At 17.7% G+C, this 21,025-nt stretch overlaps 7 protein-coding genes across 7 annotated transcripts in view; 4 read left to right on the top strand and 3 right to left on the bottom strand.

Annotated features, from left to right (window-relative positions):
• PADL01_1119400 (tyrosine kinase-like protein) overlaps positions 1-3,353 on the top strand; it is a gene marked incomplete at both ends in the record, with an annotated part of 5,124 nt that extends 1,771 nt beyond the window's left edge. The window contains one exon of the mRNA XM_028682656.1: positions 1-3,353. This exon is cut by the window's left edge and continues 129 nt beyond it. Coding sequence (XP_028538913.1) covers positions 1-3,353 — 3,353 coding nt within the window.
• Positions 3,354-3,860: 507 nt separating this feature from the next.
• PADL01_1119300 (conserved Plasmodium protein, unknown function) lies at positions 3,861-4,549 on the top strand (the record flags this gene model as incomplete). The annotated part of the gene is made up of 2 exons (XM_028682655.1): positions 3,861-4,064; positions 4,286-4,549. 2 exons carry the CDS (start codon positions 3,861-3,863, stop codon positions 4,547-4,549), a joined length of 468 nt encoding a protein of 155 aa, XP_028538912.1.
• A 1,200-nt stretch (positions 4,550-5,749) lies between these two features.
• On the top strand, positions 5,750-10,762 carry PADL01_1119200 (conserved Plasmodium protein, unknown function; the record flags this gene model as incomplete). Its single annotated transcript, XM_028682654.1, has 4 exons — positions 5,750-5,756; positions 6,043-6,271; positions 6,395-9,416; positions 9,575-10,762. 4 exons carry the CDS (start codon positions 5,750-5,752, stop codon positions 10,760-10,762), a joined length of 4,446 nt encoding a protein of 1,481 aa, XP_028538911.1.
• Positions 10,763-11,081: 319 nt separating this feature from the next.
• On the bottom strand, positions 11,082-12,646 carry PADL01_1119100 (palmitoyltransferase, putative; the record flags this gene model as incomplete). The annotated part of the gene is made up of 6 exons (XM_028682653.1): positions 11,082-11,135; positions 11,237-11,267; positions 11,407-11,468; positions 11,594-11,758; positions 11,863-11,980; positions 12,195-12,646. The coding sequence occupies 6 exons, from the start codon at positions 12,644-12,646 to the stop codon at positions 11,082-11,084; spliced, it is 882 nt and encodes a 293-aa protein (XP_028538910.1).
• A 1,635-nt stretch (positions 12,647-14,281) lies between these two features.
• Positions 14,282-14,647, bottom strand: PADL01_1119000 (heat shock factor-binding protein 1; the record flags this gene model as incomplete). The annotated part of the gene is made up of 1 exon (XM_028682652.1): positions 14,282-14,647. One exon carries the CDS (start codon positions 14,645-14,647, stop codon positions 14,282-14,284), a length of 366 nt encoding a protein of 121 aa, XP_028538909.1.
• Positions 14,648-14,651: 4 nt separating this feature from the next.
• On the bottom strand, positions 14,652-14,903 carry PADL01_1118900 (conserved Plasmodium protein, unknown function; the record flags this gene model as incomplete). The annotated part of the gene is made up of 1 exon (XM_028682651.1): positions 14,652-14,903. One exon carries the CDS (start codon positions 14,901-14,903, stop codon positions 14,652-14,654), a length of 252 nt encoding a protein of 83 aa, XP_028538908.1.
• A 1,510-nt stretch (positions 14,904-16,413) lies between these two features.
• PADL01_1118800 (conserved Plasmodium protein, unknown function) lies at positions 16,414-20,076 on the top strand (the record flags this gene model as incomplete). The annotated part of the gene is made up of 1 exon (XM_028682650.1): positions 16,414-20,076. The coding sequence occupies one exon, from the start codon at positions 16,414-16,416 to the stop codon at positions 20,074-20,076; it is 3,663 nt and encodes a 1,220-aa protein (XP_028538907.1).
• Between the last annotated feature and the right edge of the window lie 949 nt (positions 20,077-21,025).

Raw genomic sequence — 21,025 nt, 5'->3', positions numbered from 1 at the left:
AGAATTACAATTGTATTTATAGTAAAAATGAGAAATGTCCTATTTTTTATCATAAAAAGAAACATGATAATGATGATAACGTTTTTGATTATTTAGTTAATCATTTAAATATGAGTGATTACAAATCAATATATTCTATTTTAGATTATAGCGTAAATTTCCCTGATTTTTTGGTCGAGAAATTAACAAAATTATCCTTTCTTTGTCTGAACCCTAATATAAAGAATAGACCATCTTCTAAACTAGTAAATTTAATATTATTAGAAATACAAAAGGAATGTGATTTATTCATGAAAAAACAACAAGAAACATTCAAACGTAAATTTAATTGTATTAATATGTATTTGGAAGATATGGAAAGAGGAGAACAGAAACAAAATAAAAAATATATATACAATAATAATAATAATAATATTGATAGTCATAATAATAGTTACAATTCTAATATTCTTGAGAAAAATGAAAAAAACTTTTCAGAATCCAAAGGAAATAATAAAAATAAAAAATTCAAAACTGAAGATTCTAATAAGTTAGAACAAAATTATAATATTTTTCTAAAAAAAATTAAAGAAATAAATTATAATACTCTGAAAAAAAGTTTCTATAATTTTGTTTATCCTATGTTTAAAAATGAAAATATATATAATTTTAGTGAACATATGCATAAAAGAAAAAAAGAATGTCCAGTTGAACATATTAAAGAACATATCAAAAATGCAAAAAAAAATTCATCAACAATAGAAAATAACGAATTAAATATGAATGATATATCTACACCAGATTATAGTAAATTTAAATACAATACGATTAGTAATTTATGTAATATAAAAGAATGTATATTACACAAAATGCATAAAGACTTTTTTAGTAAAAATTATATTTTGAATTCTTTCTCCTTTAATTTAATGAACTGCTATTTCTTGAAATTTATTTCGAATTATTTAAAATATGTAAACATGCCTAATGGTTCTAATTCTCTTCTAATCAAAGATGATGACGATGACGATGATGAATATGAAGATGAAGAAGAAGAGGAAGGAGAAGGGGAAGAAGGAGAATATGAACAAGCACATTTGAGTAAAAAAAAATATATAGAAGATAAATATAAAGAGGAAAAATATAAAGACAATATACATAATGAAGAAAACAAAGCAAATGAAGAAGAAGGAAAACGTAGATCTTCCTTTAAAACACACATTGAAAGATTATTTAAAATTTATCAAGAAGATATTCATAATAGTATGAATAATAAATTGAAGAAGAAAAAAACAATGAAGGAACAAATACACCAGAAGAAAAAAAACAATAACATAAACAATATAAACCATATTGATAATATTAATAATGTTGATAATAATAAAGAAAATATGAATAATAGAAAAAACAAACAAATAAATCTTCAGGAAAATAATGTTTATAATAATAACAATAATGCGAATAATAATCACAATATATATAATAAGAATATTAATAATCATAATAATATTTCTAATAATCCTTTCAAAGGTATAGAGAAAGATTATATTGACAAAAATAATATGATCAATGTAATATCAAAATGTCCTATAAAACATCCAAATATAAATAATATAAATAATATAAATAATATATATGCTAATTATGAAAATAATAAAAATGATGTTAGGTATCATGTACCATTTAATAATAATGATTATCTTCTAAATAACCAAAATTTTTTAGAACCTAATCCAGATTATATGAATAATAATCATAATAATAATAATAATAATAATAATAATTATTATTATAATAATAATCAAATATATATGAACAATTTTTATATGAATAATAAATATAATAATATGAATATGGAACATATGAAAAATTATTATAACAATGCATATAATAATGAATATTATAATCATATTAATTTAAGTAATATACCTTATAATAATATTCAATTAGAAAATGGACATTTTCATAATATAAATATGAATAATCAAAATATGATACCTTTTCAGAATATAAATAATTCTCTATATGCTTCAAATCAAGTCAAAATAAATAATGAACATATTATTAATGGTGTTCATAATAATATATGTAATAATATGCAGAATGTATCAAAAAATATATGTAATCCATCTTCTGATATTAACCATGAGAAAAATGAGGTTCAAAATATATTATCTAATTCTAATGAACAGTATTTAAAACGTAACTATAGAGATAATACACCCAAAATAAGTTTTCAATTTAATAAAGAAAAAAATAATGAACAGGACATTAAAGAGGATTGTTTAAATAATAAAGAAAATATATCAAACAATTTAGAAAATTTGAGAATGTTACACAAAGATATACAGAATGAAAAAGATGCAAATAATATTAAAGAAACAGATGAAGATACTTATTGTAATAGTGCTTCTTTATTAAGAGATTATAATGCTTATAAGAAAAATATAAATAATAATGATTTATTATTATCAGATGATAATTTTATGACGAGTCCTTATGATAATATAAATGATACACATATATTATATATTTCTAATTTTGTTAATTTTATAAATTTAGAAAATAATAAAAATATAAATGATTCTAATACATGTGCATGGTTTAATAAGAATGTTTTCGAAGTATTAATTGATGAACATAAATTTTTTTCATCTGTAACATTTTTAGATATTTTATATGAATTTAATGTTTTCAATGTAAAAAGGGATGGTCATGTATTTATAGAAAATGATAATGAATATGTATTACAAGGGAAATGGTGTGATTATGATTCTAATAAAAATAATTCTACTTCAGTTAATTTTGAAGAGAATTTTTGTTTTGAAATAGCTATATCTGAAGATAATGAAAATAATACACATAGTGTTTTTCTATTAAAATCTAATCAATTAAAACATACAGATAATATACAAAATGATAATACAATGACTAAAAAAATTTGGGTTTCAGAATATCTAGGAAGAAGAAATGAATTCCTTGAAAAAATTTTAAAAAGGAATATCTCCAATATATTATATGAATGCATTAGTAGAAAACATTGTTTATTTCTATTAGAAGTACATATGAAAAAAATAAATAAACCTACATCTTATGATAATAAAGTAAAAGGAAATTTCTCTTATTTTTATTTTGAATATAATATAAAAGTTCTATGTAATAGCGAAAATTGCATATTTACAAATAATCATATATTACATAAAAATAATACATATTCATATACATTACCAAATAATATCTTATCTTTACTTGTCTTTTCTGAGGATAAATTAATCAAAGGAAAATATCACACTGAAAATCAAATAAACACAACACAAAAGGTGCATTTTCCTCTTTATCCTTTTTTTGTCAATATTAATTTCTATAATGAAAAGTAATAGGGTTCATAGTCTGAGCCATACACAATGGATTAACAAAAATATATATTACACATAATATATATTAATACATGAATTGTCCATATATTATACATATTTATATAGTATTTTTTTATGAACTTATGATATAAATTTTTATGTCAAAAAAAATATCATAAGATTAATATATATATATATATATATATATATATATATATTATATTATTTATTTTATTTTATTTATTTTTTTTTTTTGACCGTTAAGGTATATATAAAAATAAGTATATATATATATATATATATATATTATATATGTATGTATAAATATTTTTTTTTATCCTTGAACTGTAAAATTAATATAATTTTTTTTTTTTTTTTTTTTCTCTTTTTTTTCTTTTTTGCTAAAAAGAATACTAATAAAAAGTTTATTATAAACATTTTCTAAAGTTAAAAAAAAATTATATAAAGAATAAAATAAAAGAAAGAAAACATATATATATTATATATATATATATATTTTATTTTTATATGATGTTTAAATTTCCATGTTTTCGAGATAAAAAATGGATACAGGAAAAAGGAACAAATATGCAATATCCGCACGAATTTTTAAATGTTCATTTTCGTCCTGATTTTTTAAAAAATTATGAACATACCAAAGATTTTGAGAAAAAAATTGAGCATGTTATAAATCAAATAAAAACAGCTTTATTTCGACAAGCTATATATAAAGTATAATAATTAAAGAAAATTAATAATATATAAGCTACTATATGTTATTATGTGTATATGATTCATAAGAATGTTTAATATATATATATATATGTACAATATATGGTATATTTTTTATTTGACAAACTGTATAACCTTTTATATCCATAAGGTTATACATATATATATATATATATTTATATATTTTATTTTATTTTATTTTATTTTTTTTTTTTTGAAAGATACAAAACGTTGAAGTGGTAGCTATGCATGAATGCAAAGATGATCGCGTATTAGAAAAAATACAACAAATAAATGGATATAAAAATATTAAATTAGGTGACAAAAAAGTACTATGTGATGAAATATGGACAGTTAAAAGATGTGATAAGAAATTTTCATATTGGATACGTTATTATGAAGAAGATAAAAATGGCTATTCGTTATCCGTATTACCAACTCAATTAAAAAATATTTATTATTTTTTAAAATATTATTATTTTTAAAAAAATATAGATATAAATAAAAAAGAACAACTTAATATATTGGAACATATATTTATATAAGTGTTATATAATATATGGATTTTTAATTTGATTATAAATCTATATTTTTTTAATTATATATTTTTATTATGTACGATTTATTTTTTCTATTTATATTTTAATTATTATCAAACAATTAAATTATAAAGGAATGCATATATATATATATATAATATGTACTTTTTTTTTTTTTTTTTTTTGTATGTTTAAAAAAATACATAATTCTATAATTATGCAATTATATATATATATAAATAAAATAAAATAAAAAATAATTTGAAATATTAAATATATATTTCATTAAAATTTAGGATTTTATAAAAATATATAAGGTGAATAGAAAAAAAAAAACAAAGACGAAGGAAAATATAAGGAAATTGAAGTATTCAATTTGATAAAGTTCATATTTAGTATTAATATATATATAATACATAATTATTAATAATAAAAATTTTCATAATAATATTTTTCATTTGAAATAAAAACAAATAAAAAATACTTTAAACAAAAAAAGTTATTTTTTCTGAAATAAATAAATATAAATATTTCAAAATAGCATATATATTATATATATATATATATATATATATAATATTAAGTACGTATAATAATTTGGTATATTTTTGTATTTCTTTTACTACTTTTAAAATACCAATAAATATATTATATAAATATAATATTATATATATATATATCATATTTTTTTATAGAGAAAATTTTAAAAGTATATAATATAATATATATATTTTTTTTTTCATAAATATAGTAAATATTTGTATGCAAAGTATAAAATTTTATTAATATATTATATATATATATAATTATGTTTTCTCTTTATAATAAATCAAAATATATTTTTTTAAATATATGAAAAGAAATATAAAATATATAATTACATATATTTTTTATTAATATTATTGTATTTTTATTTCTTTATTTTATTTATATAAATTTTTATTTTAAAAAAATATATGAAAAAAATAATATTTAAATAATATAATTTTAAATATTTGTTTGATGGTAAATAGAAAAAGAGAAGCATGTGGCTGCTTTTATAATTTTTTTTTTTTTTTTTTTAGCATAATAATAAAAAATATATATTTTAATTATTTCATTTTGTTATATAATAATTATATATTTCCATGATAAAGTAAAAAGAAGATGAAAGGTAAAATATTAAAAAATAATTCTAAGTGGGAGAATGTTATGTCCATATAAAAATAAAAATATATAATACATTATAAATACTATAATAAAAGATATTAATGTAACCATAAGTTAAAATGATACATACAAAATGATTTATATTTTAAATATAATATATATATATATATATGTAAAATATATTTATTCGTACATATATTTTTTTTTTCTCTTCCTCCTTCCCCCCCACTCCTTTATTTTCCTTTTATTTGTTCATATATATTTTTTTTTTTTTATATAAATTGTTACAGGTTCATTTTGGAGTTTCATCAAATCTAAAAAAAATGATGACAATGAATCAAAACCAACGGTTGCACACTTGGGTGAAGAAAATAAATTTTATTTTAATAAAGAATTAAATAGATGGGTTATAAAAGGTGAAGAAGACAAAATTGAAAATGAAGAAAAAATATCTGCACCACCAAAAATGAATACATTACAAAATGCCAACCAGGGATATCGTTCGCTAGTTCAGCAAAAGTAGGAAAATCTAAAAAAAAAAATATGAACATTGATATATATAATGGTTAATATGTGTACATACATATATATATATATATTTATTTATTTATTTATTTGTATATTTTTTTTTTATTTTTTTAGCAAAATGCGTAGCGCATTTAATATTTATGCCGAAACACCTGGGTTAAAAACTATCAAAAAGAAAAATGTGTTAGTCCAAGGTGGAATCGTTTCTCCTTATATGGAATCATTAAAGAATGAAAAAAGCAGTACAAGTAATAATAATAATAATAATGCAAGTGATAACAAAACAGAAGAGTTTGGATCTAATATTTTTATTCCAAGCAGTAATAAAGTTTATGAAAATAAAGTAAGAGATAATAAATATGTAGAAGAAAATGATGAAACTTATATAAATAATGAACAGAAAAAACAAAAAACAAGTACCTTAGAAAATAAAAATTATAATGAAGAAGTTAATGAAAAAAATATGTTGAACTCATCATATGAAAACATATCACCATTAAATAAAAATACAGAAATGGATATGTTTTTAAAACAACCAAGTTATACTAAAAATGATGAGAATATGTTTGCAAAAGTATATTCTAATGAAAATATTATTGATACATTAAATAAAAATAATAATTTAGATAAAACATTTAATGATAATATATCTAATGAAAATAATAATTTTGGATATTCTAAAAATGAAGAATCTAAAATTATGACACCTATTCAAAGTAATATGCATATACCAGTAATAAGTAGAAGAGAAACAAAACCAACTAGTTTTGATAATCTACATAAATTTTATGAAATTAAAAAACCTGAGACAAAAGAAATAAAATCTCTTAAGGTCGTATGGAATCCAAATAACGATGTAGACAATCGAACGGATATATACAACAACAATAATAATATTATTAATAATAATATTATTAATAATAATATTAATAATAATAATATTAATAATAATAATAATGTTGAAAATATGTATGAAAAGAAAGATAAAAGTGTTCAAGATAATATTTATAAAGTTTCTAATTCTACATTTTTAAGCCCTTTTGGAGAATCAAAAAATGAAACATTTCCCCGCAAAAGTATGGTTCATATAAATAGTTTTGAAAATATGAAAAATGTTGAAGAGGATGAAATTTATGACGGTATGAATAAAATAAATGTTCCTTCGGAATCAAATGATAGATATGACGAAATGAATAGTTCATTTTTTATACCTGAGGATATGGAGAATATAAATATGAGCAAAAAGAAGAAGAATATTAACGTTGATAAAAACAATATTAACGATACTTACAATAATATTAATGATACTTACAATAATATTAATGATACTTACAATAATATTAACGTTGATAACAACAATATTAATGATACTTACAATAATATTAATGTTGATAACAACAATATTAATCTTACTTACAACAATATTAATGTTGATGAGTATAATAAAATTCTTGATCATGATAGTCCTAACAGTGATAAAAATAATGACACGGATCTCCCTCATGATAATTACATAAATTATGCTAAAGATTATTTTTCCAATAAAGAAAAAGAGCTTGTTGAACATTTTATATCAATTTTAAAAAAACAATTAAATGAGGATAATAATTTTATTAATAGTTTGATAAAGACACAAACAGAAAAAGTGAATTCATTTGTTAATGAAAATAAAAGATCATTAAATATGTTATACAATAAAATTAACGAATTTGATAAATATAAAAATATTGATAATATGGATAATAATGTAACAGAAAAAAAGTTGAATAATAATTTAGATAATAATAGAGATATATGTTCAACTGATTTAAAAGAAGAAGATATTTTAAATGAAAAAGGTAAAGAATTAAATAATTTATTATACATTATAAATATAAAGAATAAGAAAATAAAAAGCGAACTTGAATGTTTTATTAATTCATTTAATAATTTAAAAAAGTTAAAAGTGAAAAATGAAGAAATTATTAACATATATAAAACGAGAGAAAAGGAATTAATTGATGCTATTAATGAATTAGAAGAAAAATATGAAAAAAAAAATTGTCTATTTAAAAAAAAAGAAAAATATTACAAAGAATTAATTATACAAAAAGATAATAATTTAAATATAGAACAAATGAATTATGAAAAAAAAGTGCAATATTTAAAAAAACAAGAAAATTTATTAAAACAAGAATTAAAACAAGTACAAATAAAAACAAAAGAATTTATGATTACATTTAAAGAAGAATTAGAAAAAAAATATCAAGACGAAACAAAAGATAAACTTGAAGAAATCAAAACATTAACAGAAAATGATTTTCATTCGAGATTAGAACAATATAAAGAACAAATAGAAAAAGATAAAAATGATTTTATAAATAATTTAATTATTGAAAAAAATAATGAAATAGAAATATTTAAAAATAATATAGAAAAAATGAAAAATGAAGAAATATCTAAAATTAATGAAGAAAATCAAAAGGTTTGGACACAAAATAAAGAAAAAGATAATTTATTAGAACAACAAAAAAAAGATTTAGAAAATATAAAAGAACAATGGGAAATAGAAAAACAAAAAGAAATTGAAGTCTTAAAAAATGAAATATATTCACAAAATAAAGAAAAAGAAGAATTCATAAAACAAGAATTACAAAATAATTATAATGAACAAATTAATCAATTAAAAGAAGAACTAAATGAACAATTACAAGAAAAATATAAAAGTGAATATGAAATAAAAATTCAAAATGTTTTAAATAGAGAACAAGAAGAAAAGCAACAAAAATGGGATCATGAAAAAAAACAAATTATACAAATGTATGAAGAAAAATTATTATTACAAAAAGATAATATAGAACAAACTTTAAATATTCAAAATCAACAATTGCAAGAAAATATAAAATTACAAAAAGATAAACAAATAGATATTCTAAATGAAAAAATTGATAAATTAGATATGGAAACAAAATTATTAAATGAAAAAAACAATGAACTAGAAATTAGTATATCTTTATTAAATGAAGAAAATGTTAATATATTAAATCAAAATCAAAATCTAGAGGATACTTATCAAAAAAGAATAAGTATATTGAGTGATCAAAATTGTAAACTGGAAGAGCAAATGAAAAAAATAAAGCAAGACCACACTAAGGAGGTAACAACTTAATTGAATATTAATGTATTATGTTTATGTGTTTTATTTGGAAATATGGAATGTATATTATGTATACATATATATATATATATGATATATGTATATATATATATATATTTATTTATTTATTTATTTTTATTATTTTCATCATTTTTTAGTCTGAAGAAATTCAAGAAAAATTTGCAGATCTACTAGAAGAAGAAATCGATCGAATCAGGAAAGAATCCGAATCAAAGGTCGAAAGTTACATAAAACAATATGTAGAGATAAACGAAGAATATATCAAAAAAAAAGAAGAGTATGATCAATTGCTAGAAAAAGCCAATCAAAATAATAAAGAATTAACAAAAAAATATGAAGAAAATATTCAGAAAATTAACGAATATGAAGATATGATTAAAACACTTGAAAATAAAACCGAAGAAATGGTGCAAACAAAAATAGAAGAATTAACAATAGAATATGAAAAAAAAAAAAGAGATTTTATAGATAATGAAAAACAAGTTTTATTAAATAATTATGAAGAATTGTTAGAAGAAAATAAACGTATGAAAGAAGAATTAGGAATTCAAGCAAATATAACTATGAAAGAAAATGAAGAGACCATTTTAGAAATAACAAAAAATTATGAAATGAAAGTTAAAGAAATTGAAAAAGATTATGAAGATTTATTGAATCAATATAATAATATAAAATATGAAAATAAAGAAATATTAGAAAAATGGAATATAGAAAAAGAAACAACAGAAAAAGAATTAAAACATTTAAATAATATTAATACACAGTTAAGTTCAGAAAATAATGAATTCTATCAAAATTATAAAAAACTGGAAGAAAAAAATTTAAAATTACAAAATACATATGACGAATTAATGGAAAAAAATAACGTTCTAAACAATGAAGAACTTAAACAATTAAGAGATAAATTAAAAAATGTTGAAAATATTAATAAAAATTTAATGGATGTTACTGAAAAAGAAAGATTACTTAATTTGAAAAATGTTAATATTATTAAATCCTTACAACAACAAATTAATGAACAAACCAAATTATATAAAGAATATACAGACGAATTAAATAATGAAATCAAAACGTTAAAACAATCAAAACAAAATCATACAGATAATACAAGTAATAATGATAATAATAACATTCAACTTATAGAAGAAAATAAAAAACTCAAGTTACAAAATGAAGTTATATCAACCAAAAATGATACAATTTCAACAGTTTTAGACAACTTAACTAAAAGATTAAGTTTTATAGAATCCAAAATTAAAGAAAAAGATTTGGGACTAGATATTATTAAACAAGCGGATCATTTACAATTACAAGATTTTAAATGATCTTCAGTTTACAAAAAAATTTAATTAACGAAAAATATAAAAATATATCACATATATATAATGGTTAAGTAAAAATATATATACATCAAAATATAAAAAAGAAGACACAATCTATATATTTATATGTTAAAATATATTTATGTGTGTGTAAACTTCATTTTTATATTCTCAACAAAATTTTTATTTTTTAAGAATAAATTATTATATATATATATATGTATATGTATATATTTATGTGTTAGTGTTAATGTTAATGTTAATGTTTGTTTTATTTTTTATTTTTTATTTTTTATTTTTTTTTTTTTCCATTTTTTTTCTTTTAATAATTTTTTAATGTAATCTCTCCTCTTTCAATTTCGTGCCTTTCAATATCCTATAAAAAAAAAAAAAATATATATATATGTATATATATATATATATATATATATATTTATTTATTTATTTATTTATTTGCTTATTTATTAAAAAATATACTTGGTCAAAATTTTGAGATCTTTTCGAACGCCTGAAAAAGCAGGAAAAGTGCAAAAAAAAAAAAAAATTAAAAAAATTTTTAAAATAAATAAAATATATATAATATATAGAGGAATATAAAAATATAAATGTAATTGTCTTTTGATAGGTGTATTTCATTATTTTTATACTTTTTATCTATAATAATCCAATCAAAAAAAGTTCTTATTTTATTCCTTCCTTCTGCTTCGGACTGCAAGGTATAATGGTTAAAAAAAATGTGAAGTGTAAAAAGGATATGGATTTAAATATATATATATATAATTAATATTTTAAGGTGCATATAAAATTATATTTTTATTATTATATAATTTTTACGTGGTGAGATCTATTAAGGATATACTCATAGGTTGTCATTTTTTTTGATATCAAAAAAATGTGTAACCCAAAAAGTTGTATAACTAAAACAAAAACAACCCCGTTTAATATAAAAAGAGAACTTAATAAGATATAAAAGGATATATCGTTATACGATCCATAGAACTAAAAAAAAAAAAAATAAAATAAATAAAAAACATAAATATACATATGTACATATATATATATATATATATGCAATTATATTCTTGTTTATTTCTTTTTTTTACATATTTCCATCTATTTTTTATGAGGTCATGTTTTAGAGATATAATAAAATATACTATGCAGAATACAAAAACAAAACAATTGAAAAGGGTTAAGGTTGATAACAAGCCTACAAAATATCTAAGAGGAAATATATATATATATAATAAATATTAATATATGAATATATTAATATATTAATACATGTACATATTTTATTTGATATGCAAATCTACTAATGAATTAGAATTCTCTTTTATTGGATAATAAAAATAAAAATTTATTATCATTCTATGCTACATGCATAAATATTTGTATATAAACATATATTTATTTAATTTAATTTTTTCCTTACTTGTAATTTTTTTTGCCGATACAATTGTTGACCCACATACAGTGATGATCAAAAACAGACACACATTTATTACAGACCTTACAGTGCTTACTTTCTGGCTGAACAAAGCCACAGATATCACACTGATATAAGTCTTTAATTTCTTCTTCATTAATCATATCATTTAAATATTTGAATGATAAAGGATCTACGGGATTTGTTTTTGTAACTACATATGTTAATATAAGAATTATTATTATTAAGGTACCAAAAAATATATAAAAAAGGGAAAATAATATGTGATCTGTATTAAAAGCTGTCATAAGAAATATTAATGTTATTATCAAGATAAATATAAAAAAGGACATTATTTGAAATATTTGTAAAGGTAATGTAAACCCATTTTTTCGAACAAATTCTTCAGCTTCTTTTGATCGTGTATCATCTCTAAATGCACAAATGTGATTATTCATATTACACAAAAAAAAAATAAAATAAAAAAAAAAAAAAAAAAAAAAAAAAAATGAAATATAATAAATAAAATATATATATATATATATATATATGTGATATATACTCTTGTAATTGAAATGTAAATGTTTTTAATTATAAATTAATTATTAATATTAAGGAGAAATAAGATAAAATAAAAAATTATATTAAATATACAATTATATATATATATATATATATATATATATATATATATATATATGTATAATTTTTATAAGTTATGGAAAATTTGGCATTATATTATAAGCATATTTATATTATGTCATATTAACATATATACTTTTATTAACTTCGTTTATATGTATATATACAAATATAAACTAAGTTATAAATATGTTGTGATGAATTATTATATCATAAATAAAACAATGTCTATTTATATATATATATATATATATATATATTTTTTTTTTTTTTTTTCTTTTTTTTCTCATTTATTTCTTGCTCTTATGTTTTTTTTAAAAACGGACGGAATATAAACACATAACCACAAGGCAAAACTTTATAAATTTTATACATTCATTAAACAGAGTGGGAAAATAATAAATAAATGAATATATAAATAAATATTACATATATATAATATAACAGCACATGAGAATAAATATATTCATAATATAATTATACACTAAGATATATAAATATATTGTAAATTATACATAAAATTTTCTTTTTAATGCTATGGGTAAAAATTTAATTATAATATAACATTTCATCAAATGTGAAAATATTTATAATAAATAATATGTTTGATAAGTTCCAAAAATATAAAAATATAAAAATTCCAAAAAAAAAAAAAAAAAAAAAAAAAAAAAAAAAAAAAAATCCTTTTTCGCTTTTTAAAAATACAGGTACTTTTATATTATATATTTTTTTTTGTACATATATAAATATAATATATATATATTATATATACATACATTTATGAGTATATTTTTTTTTTTTTTTTTTTTTATATAAAAAATAAAAAATGAAGTACAGTTTAAGATATACACACATAATTAAAAAAACGAAAAAGAAATATTAAATAAAAAATGTAATTCCCAATGATTTTGTTGATTTTAACATTCGAGAAAAATGTATATAATGACGCACATTTAAAATTGTTAATTTTATTCATGTATATAATATTTATTATATATATGTATATATTTATTTATTTATTTATATTAGGTTAAATTTTTTTTTATGTATTTATTCACTTATGATCCGAAAGAATATGTAGTAAAACATACCTATCTTTTATAATACCACATATATATAAACAATTGATATATATTTTTTTCTCTTTGATGTCTTATTAAATAAAAGAAAAATGCTTTATAATTTTTATTATGATCTTTATAATGTATTTTTAATAAAAATGTTAATATTAATAAGAAACGGTTAAAAAGATACTTTTAATAAATAGGGTGTGTGGGGGAAAAAAGACGAATAAATATAAATAAGAAAAGCAAACATATTTATATAAATATATATACACAAATATACGAACACATACATAAATAAATACACATATATATACAAATACATATATATATATACAAATATACATATATATATTAATAAACATATATATAAATATATGAATAGAATTACTGTAAATTATTTTGAGATGTATAGTTCATCATAATATTTTCTAGTTCGTCTAAATATTTTTCCATATTGTCAACTTTATTTAATAGATTATCTGATAAGCTCTGCATTTTGGTTTTTAATTCGTTCAGCATATTTTCTACATAAATTTCTAGTTCTTCTCCTGCTTTAGGTTCAACTTTTATATTTATATTATTATTATTATTATTATTATTATTGTTGTTATTATTATTTAATAATGATATGTTATTTTGTTTTGTACAATTCAAGGACATAGAGGAATTATTAAATGAAGTACAAAAATTATTCAACTTGTCACTCCTAATATTATTTTCATTACTCTTTAACATTTCGTTAAAATTCATATTTTCATTTTTCTTGTTTAACATCTTTTTTATTGAATTTATTTATTGTTATTGGTTTGGCTGGCGTAAAAGCTCGATATAAAGATAAAAAACTGAAACAAACAGAAATCAATCCAAAAAATTTTCGATCTCCACTTTTCTTTGGAGCTTGCAAAAATTTTAAAAAAGAATATACGGACACACTTCCAAATACTATTGTTCCTGTTACTCTACAAAATATACAATCTTCTAAATTTTTTTTTGATGATATATGCATATTAAGCTATTAATAGGCTGTTACTATAATATATATATATATATACATACATTTATGTAGAATAATAAAACATAGGAAACTTCAAAATGGAATAAAAAATAAAATAAAATAATATATATAAATAAATAAATATTATTTGAAATATATTAATGGTATATGTAAGACAATATTATATAAATGAAAATATTTTTATAAGCGTAATATGTTTATTTTAAAATGTTTAATTAATCTAATTAAGTATGTATTATATATATACATCATATAATATATTAATTTATTAGTATATCATATTTATTAATATTATTTTACACTTTTATCATTTCATAATATTAATATAAGAGTTTATATATATATATATAAATATATATAAATATATATAAATACTTCATAATTATATTATATATATATATATATATATATATATTTAAAATACTGATTTAAAAAAAAAAAAAAAAAAAAAAAAAAAAGAAAAAAAAAAAAGAAAGAAAAAAAAAAGAAAGAAAAAAAAAAAAAGATAAATAAAATATTATACTCATAAATTCACGCATATAAATAAAATTCGTTTAATTCATTGAATTGGTATATATATATATATATATATATATATATATATATACTAAATATTAGTAAGAATAAAATTAATATATATATGTACACATTTAATGTAATACTGTATATGTAACCTTTTTACTCATTCATTATAATATTCAAATATATATATATGTAAATAATATAATATAAAAATTTGTGAACGTTTATTTATAATTTATAAGGTTTATATTTACCACACTTTATTCTTTAAAATTAAAAATATGTATATACACAGATGTATATTTTTTAATAGTCGTTTATATTATATATAATATTAGAAGTTTTAATAGTTCATAAAAAATAAGGCATTAAATAATAATATACCTTAATACATAATTATAGGAATAAGGTTTATATATATATATATATATATATGTTATATTATAAATATTTGTCCTATAATTATTTTACCATTTCCGAAAATATCCATTTTGTATTTATATATTTATATTTTTCTTAAATTTTTCATTTACCTTTTCAATTTGTTTTAAATAAAAAGTTTATATACATATGTAATATATATGAATTTTTTTGTTGTTTTGTTTTTTTTAATTTTTTTTATTTAATTTTTGTTTTTGTAATGTTTAATTTATTCAATTTGTAAGTAAATTTTTTTGTTGTTGTTTTTTTTTTTTTTTTTTTGTATATTCATATTATTGTCTACAATAACATATTAATAATATTAATTCATAAAAAGAGATAACAACAGTTTGTTTTGTTTAATTAAAATATGTGAATAAATGATATATCAATATTTAACAATAAAAGGGAAATTAAAAAAATAAAAACTAAATAAAATTATATATACATATAAATATATATATATATTTATTTATTTATATTTGTTTAAGTTTGTATATGTACCGACCTTTTCATAGGTATAAAACTTACTTCTTTGAAAATTAAAAAAGAAAAGAAGATGTGGATTGAAAAGGATATGAAAAATAGCACACATGGAGGGTGTTTAAGTAAACAAGTAAATAATGATATTGAAACATTAAAGAAAAATAATACATTTATATATAATAATAGTAGACTTATAAATGTTCATTCACAATTAAAAAATAAAAATGAAAATAAAATTAAAAAGTATGATACAAATGAAGAATGTATCGAAGGTGTAGAAAATACGGAAAAGGAGATGAATGGTATTTGTACTTCTTCCTCAATAATTATTCCAAAAAAATTGGGAAAAAATACATCAGAAAGATGTTTTAAAGATATGAAAAATATATATACTACGAATAAAATTAATCATTTAAATAATAATAAGAATGATAAACAGAAACAATATGCAGAAGGTATGATATTAGAAAGGAATCATACCAGAAATAATGTAAATATTATTTATCATAATAAAATGAATGGCAATAGATATATAAAGGGAGAAGAAGATTTTTTAAGTAATACATTTAAAAATAATTATCCAAAAAAAAGAAAAGAGGCAAATAGTTCAAATATTAGTACTAATAAAATAATAATGGAAGAATCCAAAAAAAAACAAAAAAGTGTACATAAAAATAATAAAAACAAAGAATATGATACAAATGAAATATGTCTAAGGAACAACAATTTTCTACAAAAAACACGAAATGTTTCTATTAATAAAAATATAAGAGATATAAAAGAAAATCGAGACAAATTAAAAGGTTATGGTAATACCCAATATCTAAATAATACTGCTACAAATTATAATGATAGTATCCTGAATAATAAAACAACCTTATATCATGAATATAATGATATAAAAAAAAACGATACACACTGTGAAGAATGGTTTGATAGTGCAAATAATGATATGAAATTAAATAAAAGAAATTATAATTCGTTTGATTATGAACAAAATGGAAAAGACGAAAAATATAATGAAATAATAAAAATAAAGAATGATGAAATGAAACAAAATCACAATAAAGTCAATATATCAAATAATAAAAGTAGTAGTAGTAATAATAATAGTTCAAATAAAAAGAATTATCTTTTAAAGATGAAAACATTTATACAGAATGATATTCCTCATATTATAAAAAAATCCGTAGATATTCATTTATCTACTAATATTGATACAAAAATCCAAGCTGCTATTGAAAAGAATATAATGGATTTTATAGAAAATAATTTATTTTCTATTATTGAAAAAAATGTAAATGATTTTAATAGTCATTATATATATGATAAAATAAATGATTGTATAAATAATGAAATTAAAAAAAATATCGATTTAGTATATACAAATGTGAAAGATGACGTAAATAAAAATATAAACGATGAAATAACAAAAAATGTAGACAATTTAAATAATAGTTTAAATAAAAATATTACTAAAGAAATTGAATATAATATGGAAAAAATATATATTAAAGTAAATGAAAATGTAGATGATAAATTGAATAATGAAATGTTAGAAAATATTACAAATGTTCATGAAAATATATTAAAAAGTATAAATGAGGAATTAAAAAGAAAGATGGAATTAGTTAGTGATAATATAAATAATAGAATTAATGAAAATATGAAAAATGAATTGATAAAAAATATAAATCTTCTAAATAATAAAATTAATGATAATATAAATAAAGAAATGAAAAAAAATATACATATACTTAGTAGAAATATTGATGTAAATATAAATGACCAAATAGAAAAAACTACACACATATTATTAAAAAAAACTAGTGAAAATTTAAATGATGAAATGAAAAATAACATACATATTTTAGAAAAAAATATTGATCTAAATTTTAATGAATATATGGATAAAAATTTAAATAAAATATATCATCAAACAAAAAATATTATTTTATTTGATGATGATATAAAAAAAAATATATCACATTTAACACAAGAAAATATAAAACAAAATATAACAACAAATATGGAACAAAATTTAAATGAAGTTATTACATACCTTCATGAACATTTATTAAATAAGGAAAAAAATGTAACAGATCAAAATTTAAAAGAATATGTTGAAGAAGTAATGTCAATATCAAACCAAAAGATAACTACAAATTTAAATGAACAAATCGAAAAAATATTACATAAAATGTATGAACATATGGATAAAAAAAAAGAAACTCATTTTATAGATATTGTTCAGAATATACAAAATAATATGAATCTTAATACTGATCAAAATATACAAAAATATATGAACATATTATATGAAAATCAAAAAGAAAATATTTATGATTATATTACACATATATGTAAACAAATCCATTCTTCACATTTTTATGAACCAATAAAGGAAGAAATAGTACAAATTAATGAAAACAAATTCGATTTGTTCATAAAAAAAATGGACGAACTATATAACATTTTTATGGAAAAGACTAATATATATATATCAGATATTATAGAAAACGAAATCAAAATGGTTAAAGAAAGAAAAAGTGTACAAAAAGAAAATATTCTTTTACAAAATACACCAGATTTACAAACTACAAGAAATTCTGAACATGTTCATAATATGGATGTCATACAAAATATAAAAGATATGATAGAATTAAAATATGAACATATTACACACAATATGAAACAAATAAAAGAACAAATGGAAACCAATAATAAAAAAAATTCATATAATAAAATATCTACTTGTTTTTCTACATTTAAAAAACAAATTAATGATGCTATAGAAAAAAATACACAAACATTATTAAATATTAATGAATCAGCTATTAAATATATGGATCATACCCATTTACAATTAAATACAAATATTCATAATAAAATTGAAGATATATATAAAAAAAATATAATATCTGATAATAATATAATAAAAAATGTTAATGATATTTCATATAAATTGATAGACAATATTAACCATAAACATGAAGAATATATAAAACATATGAATCATATATCAAAAAATTTAATAGAAATACAACAACTTCCAAAATTAATTAATCAACATATTTCTTCTATTATTCAAAAAAAAATTATGAAACGATCAAATCATATATTTGTATATTTTAAAAGGTTCCTAAAAAATAGAGATCAAAAAATGAACTTTATCATAAATAAAATTGATAAAAAATTAACATATAAACAAATATATATGGAAGAAAAAAAAAGAAATCGAGACAAATTAAAAAATCGTATCAAGTATAAGGTTATAGAAAATATCAAAAAAGAAAAGGATAAAAAAAATCATATAAACCATATAAAGGAAATTATTCAAAAAGGTACAAAATGTACAAAAGGTATAAAATGTACAAAATGTACAAAATATATAAAAAGTCCAATATCTTTTATTAATAAAGAAAAGGTTAAATTAAATCAAAAACGAATAAGAAAAAGAAAAATATTAGGAAAAAGAACATGTACCATTCATCAAAATTTAAATAAAAATAAAGAGAGCCCCCAAACAATAAACAATAAAAATTATGTAAATAATTTTCTTATGGTAGATCATAATTTACACCTATTCAAATATTATGATCAACAAAAAAATTATTATACATCTCAAAAAAGGAAACCCCTATATGTCGTCAATTATTTGAAAAATGAAAATAATGAATTGATAGAAGTTTCTCAATATTTAAAAAAAACAAACATCAAAAAAATTATAAAATGAGAAAAAATAAAGACATTATAATTTTATGATATTTATAATTATGTTGGGAAAAAGAAAAAAAAAAAAAAAAAAAAAAAAAAAAAATATATATATATATATATATTTTCCATACATATCCATATTTATTATCTACTTTTTATTTTTAAAAATGTTTACCATAATGATTTTATATAATACACTAAATATTTGGATTATACACAAGTTAATTATTTTTTTGTATATATATATATGTTTATATTTATATATAATTATTTCTAATTTTTTTTTGTTGTGAACCTGTGTTTATTACCTTTGTAGATGATACAGTATATTTTATTAAATAAATATTTAAAATTTTTTTTTTTTCTTTATGTTTGTTACGTTGAATAAATTAATATACTTGAATGTGTTTTTCCGTATATATTATATGTATATTTTCCCCTCAAATTGTATATGAGAAAAGCATATGCATTACTTTTATAAATTTTTGAAAAAAAGACAAACACTTTGAAAATACTATATAACATATAAAAAAAAAATAAATAAATATAAATATAAATATAAATATAAATATATATATATATATATATAATGATTATTATATAGACAAAATATAGATATAGCAAAAAAGTCCTATTTTTATTCCATTATTTTTTTTTATTTATTTTTTTTTATTTTTTTTTATTTTTGGTAAATTTCTCGATTTTAAAAAGGAAAATATAACCCTAAATTAAAATTAAAAAAAAAAATAAGTATAAATAAATATAATATATATATATATATATATATATATATTTATATATATATTTTATTTTTTCTTTCATTTTATGTTCCTTTTATATTATTTAATTTTTCCTTGTCTATGATCTTCACATAGTATGAAATATTTATGAATAAAAAAAAAGAATTATATTTGTTATTCTTTTAATAATCATTAAAACGTGCGATATTTACTTTCAAAAAAAGTATA

This window comes from Plasmodium sp. gorilla clade G2, assembly GCF_900097015.1.
Source record: "Plasmodium sp. gorilla clade G2 genome assembly, chromosome: 11".
Lineage (NCBI taxonomy): Eukaryota > Apicomplexa > Aconoidasida > Haemosporida > Plasmodiidae > Plasmodium > Plasmodium adleri (nom. inval.).
The sequence above is the reverse complement of the archived record's forward strand: the minus strand, read 5'-3'. Positions and strand labels throughout refer to the sequence as shown.